General features: G+C 62.1%; 3 protein-coding genes across 3 annotated transcripts; 2 read left to right on the top strand and 1 right to left on the bottom strand.

Annotated features, from left to right (window-relative positions):
• The first annotated feature begins 702 nt into the window (after window positions 1–702).
• Window positions 703–2,462, top strand: TOMT (transmembrane O-methyltransferase). Its single transcript, XM_042895086.1, has 3 exons — window positions 703–964; window positions 1,880–2,076; window positions 2,142–2,462. Exons 1-3 carry the CDS (start codon window positions 703–705, stop codon window positions 2,460–2,462), a joined length of 780 nt encoding a protein of 259 aa, XP_042751020.1.
• Window positions 2,463–2,875: 413 nt separating this feature from the next.
• On the bottom strand, window positions 2,876–4,685 carry ANAPC15 (anaphase promoting complex subunit 15). Its single transcript, XM_042895085.1, has 4 exons — window positions 4,507–4,685; window positions 3,717–3,776; window positions 3,363–3,500; window positions 2,876–3,178 (listed from the first exon to the last, which is right to left on the bottom strand). Exons 1-4 carry the CDS (start codon window positions 4,624–4,626, stop codon window positions 3,131–3,133), a joined length of 366 nt encoding a protein of 121 aa, XP_042751019.1. The 5' UTR covers window positions 4,627–4,685; the 3' UTR covers window positions 2,876–3,130.
• Window positions 4,686–5,218: 533 nt separating this feature from the next.
• LOC122194163 (folate receptor alpha-like) lies at window positions 5,219–7,249 on the top strand (the record flags this gene model as incomplete). The annotated part of the gene is made up of 3 exons (XM_042895087.1): window positions 5,219–5,294; window positions 5,442–5,688; window positions 7,061–7,249. Coding segments are annotated over exons 2-3 (318 nt in total), but the record flags the coding sequence as incomplete, so codon positions are not given.
• Window positions 7,250–7,399: the final 150 nt, after the last annotated feature.

The following is a 7,399-nucleotide window of genomic DNA, read 5'->3' on the forward strand; positions in this document are numbered from 1 at the left end:
AATCACAGAATGGCCAGGGTTGGAAGGCACCTCGAGGGTCATGAATCCCCATCCTCATCCCTACCTCATCTCTACTCCATCCCCATCCCATCCTCATCCTTATCTCTACCCCATCTCCACCTCATCTCTACTCCTTCCGTACCCCATCCCAATCCTTATCTCTACTCCATCCCCATCCCACCCCATGCTTATCTCTACTCCATCCCCATCCCCGTCCTTATCTCTACCCCATCCCCATCCCATCCCATCTCCATCCTTATCTCTACTCCATCCCATCCCCATCCTTATCTCTACCCCATCCCAATCCCATCCCCATCTTTATCTCTACTCCATCCCCATCCCATCCCCATCCCATCTCCATCCTTATTTCTACTCCATCCCCATCCCATCCCCATCCTTATCTCTACTCCATCCCCATCCCATCCAACTCCCCGCCCCACCCCCACCCCGTAACACATCCCCACTCAGCCCAGTAACCGGAGCCGGCTCAGGCTGTGCCTGAGGTGTCACCATCAATAATTGAGCACAGAGCAGAGCCCGGCTGGGGACCTGGGGACACACTGGACACAACCAGAGGTGGGGACCACATCAGCAGCCCGAGAACCTCCTACGACTCCGAGTGTTGGGGGGGGGGGGGGGCAGGGTGCGCGGCGCAGGATTTGGTGTCAGGGTTGTTCTGCGCAGGAGCCAGCAGGGCTGGCCATGGTGTCTCCAGCCATCGCTCTGGCCTTCCTCCCCTTCCTCATCACCCTGCTGATCCGTTACCGGCACTACCTGGTGCTGCTGTACCGCGCCGTGCTGCTGCCTTGGCTGCAGGACCGCCTCACCGGGGTGCCCCGTGAGCAGCGTGCCTTCCAGTACGTGCTGACCCACGCCATCCCCGGGGACCCCCGGCACATCCTGCACACCTTCGATCAGTGGAGCTACCACTGCGAGCACCTCGGCTGCGTGGGACCCCTCAAAGGTGAGCGTGGTCGTGTGGGGCTCCCGGCAGGGCTGGTGGTGTGGCTGTGGCAACGTTGGCGTGGCTACGGCACTACCAGCCTGGTGATGGCATCGGTAGCAGGGCTACTTCATCAGTGGCACGGCCATGGAACAGCCTCAGCGCCATGGGTACAGCTGGGCCAACACTAGCACAGCCATGGCACTCTTGGCATGGCCAGGGCACTTTTGGCAGAGCCACAGCAATGTTGGTACGGCTGCAGCATCTCTGGCACAGCCATGGAACCCTGGCTATGGCCAAGGCACTTTTGGCAGACCTGTGGCACCACTGGCATGGCCAGGGCACTTTTGGTACAGCCACAGCACCATTGGCGCAGCTGGGGTGCTTTTGGCACAGCCATGGCACCCTTGGTATGGCCAGGACGCTTTTGGCAGAGCCACAGCAATGTTGGTACGGCTGCAGCATCTGTGGCACAGCCATGGCACCCTCGGCATGCACGTGGCACTCCCAGCAAGATGATGGCACAGCCACAACACTGATGGCACAGCCAGGGCATTCCTTGCCCTGCAGCAACACCGCTGCCAAAGCCACGGCACTCCTGGTATGGCCAGGGCACTTTTGGCAAAGCTGTGGCACCACTGGCGTGGTCAAGGCACTTTTGGCACAGCCATGGCACCCTTGCTACGGCCAAGGCATTTTTGGCACAGCTGTGGCACCATTGCTATGGCGAGGACACTTTTGTCAGAGCCATGGTTCCACATGCGTATGGCTGCAGCATCTCTGGCAGAGCCATGGCACCCTTGGCCTGCACACAGCAAGCCAAAGGCCCCGTTGGCACAGCCACAAGACCGACGGCACAGCCACAGCAGGGTGGCACAAGGGCTGTAGGGATCCCCCCCAGCCCAACAGAGCATTGAGGAAGCTCCACCTTGGCAGGGAAGATCGTGGAGAAGCTGCTGTGTGAGCGGGCACCGCGCACCGTGCTGGAGTTGGGCACCTACTGCGGTTACGGCACCGTGCTGATGGCCGCGGCGCTGCCGCCGGGCGCCCGGCTCTACACGGTGGAACCAAACCCCCACCACGCCTCCGTGGCCGAGAAGGTGATCCGCCTGGCAGGCTTCGACGAGCAGACGGTGAGCGGCCGGCCGGCGGCGGGGTGCCAAGGCAGGGCAGGGGAGCTGAGGGTGCTTCTACGCAGGTAGAGCTGATCGTGGGCCGCTCCGAGGAGGTGATCCCGAGGCTGAGGGAGCAGCACGGCCTGCAGTGCGTCGATTTCGTCTTCATGGATCATCGGAAGCGTTGCTACCTGAGGGATCTGCAGCTGTTGGAGGAGCACGGGTTGCTGGCCGATAGGGCAACGGTGCTGGCTGATAACGTGGTCTTTCCAGGAGCCCCACACTTCCTGCAGTACGCCAAGACGTGCGGGAAGTATCGCTGCAGGGTGCACCGGGCCAGCCTGGAGTACTGCCGTGCCATCCCCGATGGCGTTGCTGAGCTCTGCTACACCGGGGCCCGCTGAGCTGGAGCTGCCTGCTGGAAATCACAGCCTCCCGTTTGCTGTGCTGACGCTCAGCCATAAACGTTGACCCCAAAAGAAAAGTGCTGTGCTTTGTGGCGTTGGGGGGGGGGGGATTTAGAGAGAGAGTGGTGAGGTGCTGGAACAGCTGCCCAGAGAGGCTGTGATGCCCCGTCCATCCCTGGAGGTGTTCAAGGCCAGGTTGGATGGGGCCCTGGGCAGCCTGGGCTGCTGTGAAATGGGGAGGTTGGCGGCCCTGCCTGCAGCAGGAGCTTCGTGATCCTTGAGGTCCCTTCCAACCCTGGCCATTCTGTGTGGGTTGCAGTCAGAGCTCGGTGGGAAGAGCAGAGCTCAAAGCCTTGTGAGGCACAACCACGACCCCGTGCCACCCGAAGCCATTCAGATTTGGAGGCTGATTTCCTAAAAAAAACAGGTGTTTATTAGAAAAGATGCTCTGTTCCTCTTGTGTCCCCGCACCGCTCCCAGGTGTGCCATGCGCCCACTGGCACTGCCCAGCGTTCCTGGTTCCTGCTGGACAGCTTCGTGCCGTGCCCACCGTGAGGTGTGGTGGCCACCAGAGCAACCCCCCCTCAGCTCCAGGACAGCCCAGAGCAGAGGGCTGGGGGCTCAATCCCCATCTCATGCTAAATCTGGCTCCGGTTCTGCCGGGATCAGATCATCCACTGGTCCTGGTCCTGCTCTGCCCCTTCCATATCCACCTGGAAAGGAAAACGTTGGAGATTTCTGCCCCACAGGAACCCCACTTGGCTCAGCTGTGATGGTGTGGTGTCTACAAAGGGGCTGGGTGGGTTTTGGGGTCCCTTCCCCCCCTCCCCAAACTGTGGTTCTGGGATTAGATGTGAGGCAGGGGTGTAGGCCAGCCCACCCCAACACTCCCCTGACCTCATTGATCTCCCCATCATCAGGAGACTCGTTGTAATCGTTCATCTCATCCATATCCTGCATGTCTTCATCGTCCTCTGAATCCTCTTCGCTGTCTTCATCGTCCTCATCGTCCTCTTCCTCCTCCTCATCGTAGTGCTGTGGGTGTCACAGAGGCACTCTGTGTCCCCACATCCAGAGCCAACCTGCAAATCTTCCTGCCACCTCTGTCCCCATTAGGGCCAGGGGATGCAGCCCCAGAGCCCCCAGCCCCACACAGCCAGGCGCTGCCCCAAAACACCCTTCCTTCTCCCACTCCTTCGCTGGGGACAGCGCCAGGTTGGGTGACAGATGTCCCACAGTGTGGTCACCCACCTCCGAGGCCGGCTTCCCAATGGGCACCAGGTTGTTGTCCTTCTCGGCGATGCTCTGGAGCTGGGGAGAAAGGTGAAGGGGGGGTCAATGGGGACAGGGAGGAGCGTGACAGGGGGGGCTGGGACAGCCTGGCACTGTCACATAGGGCTGCAGCCCCTTGGGGACAGGGCACAGAGGACACATCCCCACGGGGACAAGGAGATGAGGAAGGGGGGTGGCCAGGAGTGCCTCCAAGCCGTGAGCCGACATCGTTTATAAGGAACTCTTTGCTCGGGGGAGGTGGCACAGCTCAATTAGCACAGCTCTCAATTAACACAGCTCTGCCCCCAGGGGAGGGGGGCTCTGAGCTTCTCCCAGCTGCCTGAGAGTTTTTAATTGCCTGGTTCCTTTCAATTTCAATCAGACGATTCCATCCCCCGTTCACTGTAATCAAACGCACGCTGGCTGTCACGATTCCCGTGGGCCTCAGCTCACAGCACATCCACGGAGCAGCGCAGCGCGGCGCGGCCCGGGGAGGTCGGAAGGAACAACCCGAGATCGCAGAATCGCAGCGCGGGTGGATTTGGGAGGAACCCTGAAACCCAGACCCACCTCCCGCCATGGGCTGGGCAACGCCACCGGCTCAGCCTGCCCCAGCCGGGCACCTCCAGAGCAGCAGCGCCAGCCCCGCGCCGCCCTCGCAGCACAGAATTGCCCGTGCTGACGGAGTTTGCTGAGCGGAGGGGCTGAGGCCTGCTGGGCCCAAACCGGGCCTCACACCGACTCCCGGTCCCCCTTCCCCCGGCCGCACCCAAGCCTGGTGCTGCTGCTCCTGCTGCTGCAGTTCGGTCTCGTCCACGCACGGCCGGTCCAGGTTGAACCACAGCGGTTCGGTCAGGCGAGGCAGCAGCGAAGGGAATAGGGTAGACATGGCACCCAGCAGGCACCGCGCGAAGCGGCCAACCCGGAAGTACAATCTGACCCCGGAAATACTACTGCCAAGGGGGGGGGGGGGGGGGGGTGTTGCTGCCCGGAACTGCACATGCGCAGAACGCGGAAACAGTGAGGCGGAGCACAAGGATGGAGGGGGCGGGGCTTTTTGAGACCACGCCCATTTGCTCGACACGGTGCTGTGATTGGGGAGTGGACGAGGAGAGGGTGTGAGCAGGCGTTGATTGACAGCTGAGTGCGCCGAGAGCCACGGGCACCCCAGACCTCCGGGATGTTCCCCCCCCCCCCCCCAGCCCCCCCCCGGCCATCTGTGTCCCTACTGGGGGGCAATTGTCCCTCCAGGAGCATTTGGGACCCCCAGAGGTACCTCATCCCTAGGGATATCTGCCCACCCACCCACCTGGGCTCCCATCGCTGGGTCTTTGCCCCCCCACGGTGTATTTGGTCCCCCCACCCCTTTGAGGATTGGGTTATTTGGGGGTGGGGGGGGTTGGGGTGATGGGTTACGGGGGGGGAGGACACGGTAAGGGGTGGGGGGGGGGAGGACACGTCGTGCCCCACGTGCCAGCACCGATCTGTGACCCACGGGCAAGGGTTGCACAGAGGCACCACAGAGAGCCACCAGGAGAAAGCCACTGAGAGCCACTGGTGAGCACTACTGTCCCTGTCCCCACTTGTCCCCATTTGTCCCTATTTGTCCCGTTGTCTCCGATGTCCCCATCCCCATTTATCCCCCACGCCCCCTACTTGTCCCCGCTGACCCCCCATTTGTCCCCAGTCACCCATCGCCACCAGCCACCGTCACCCAGGGGGAACTTTGTCCCCAGCAGTTCTGAGCACGTGGCAACGGGGACGTTGGTGCCAACCCAATCCTTGGTGTCACCACCCGCCCTCGGTGCCACCCCGTCTCCCCATGGCGTCCCTTTGGGCCGTGCTGGTGCTGCTGGCTCTGGCTTCGGCGCAGGAATCGCTGCTCAACATCTGCATGGATGCCCAGCATCACAAATCCGAGCCGGGTCCCGAAGGGCTGCTCTACGGGCAGGTGAGCTGCAGCCCCGTGGGGACACCCCTGGGTGCCACCACCCCATGGTGTCCCCTCATCCCCTCCCTGCCACCCCCTGGGGGTGCCACCATCTCTGGTTCCCACCACCCCATGGTGTCCCTGCACCCCCTTCCATGCCACCCTTGGGTGCCACCACCTCATAGAGTCCCCATATTCCCTCCATGCCACCCTTGGGTGCCACCAACTCATAGTGTCCCCTCATCCCTTCCATGCCACCACCCCATGGTGTCCCCATGTCCCCTCCATGCCACCCTTAGGTGCCATCACCCCATGATGCTATCACCCTTTGATGTCCCCACACCCCCTCCATTCCACCCCTGGGGGTGCCACCACCCCTGCGTACCACCACCCCGTGGTGTCCCTGCACCCCCTTCCATGCCACCCTTGGGTGCCACCAACCCATAGTGCCCCCACACCCCCATCGTGTCACCTTTGGGTGCCATCACCCCACAATGCCACCACCCCATGATGTCCCCGCGCTCTCTCCATGCCAACCCTGGCTGCCACCAATTCACAGTGTCCCCTCATCCCTTCCATGCCACCACCCCATGGTGTCCCCACGTCCCCTCCATGCCACTCTGGGTGCCATCATCCCATGATGCCATCACCCTATGATTTCCTCACACCCACTCCATGCCACCCTTGGGTCCCACCAACCCACAGTGTCCCCACATCCCCACCAGGTCACCTTTGGGTGCCATCATCCCATGATGTCACCAACCCCATGGTGTCCCCGTGTCCCCTCCATGCCACCCTGGAGTGCCGTCACCCCATGATGCCACCGCCCTATGCTGTCCCCAGATTCCTTCTATGCCACCCCTGGGTGCCACCACCCCATGATGTCCTCACACCCTCTCCATACCACCCTTGGTTGCCAGCACCCCATGATGTCCCTGCACCCCCTCTGTACCACCCCTGGCAGCCATCAACTCATAATATCCCCATGTCCCCTCCATGCTACCCTTGGGTGCCATCACCCCATGATGCCATCACCCTACGATGTCCCCACACCCCCTCCAAGCCACTCCTGGGTGCCACCACCTCTGGGTACCATCAACCCCTGGTGCCCCTTCACCCCCTCCTTGCCATCCTTGGGTTCCACCACCCCATAGCATCCTCATATCCCTCCCGTACCACCCTTGGGTGCCATCACCCCATGGTGCCACCACCTCATAGTGTCCCCATGTCCCCTCCATGCCATCCTTGGGTTCCACCACCCCATAGCATCCTCATATCCCTTCTGTGCCACCTTCGGGTGCCGTCACCCCATGATGCCACCGCCCTATGCTGTCCCCACACCCCGTCCATCAGCACCCTTGGGTGCCACCCCCCCCCCCAAAATCCCCTTCAGTGCGTCCTATGGAAGGACAACGCTTGCTGCACGGAGAACACCAGCGTGGAGGCGCATCGGGACCAGTCCTACCTGTACGGCTTTAACTGGGATCACTGCGGGGCCATGGCGCAGCGCTGCAAGAGGCATTTCATCCAGGACACGTGTCTGTACGAGTGCTCCCCAAACCTGGGGCCATGGATCGACCAGGTGAGGGGAGGGGGCTTGGGGAGGATCCGGGGGGTGGGATTTGGGTAGGTGGGCTTTGGGGGTGGGAATGGGGTGAGGGAGCTTTGGGAAGGTAGGTGCTCTATGGCGAGGGCTATGGGGACTGGGGTTGGGGGGAGCAAAACTTGGGGT

The sequence above is a fragment of the Lagopus leucura genome, unplaced genomic scaffold (assembly GCF_019238085.1).
Source record: "Lagopus leucura isolate 7727_CA_CO unplaced genomic scaffold, USGS_WTPT01 34597-0_obj-0_obj, whole genome shotgun sequence".
NCBI lineage: Eukaryota > Metazoa > Chordata > Aves > Galliformes > Phasianidae > Lagopus > Lagopus leucura.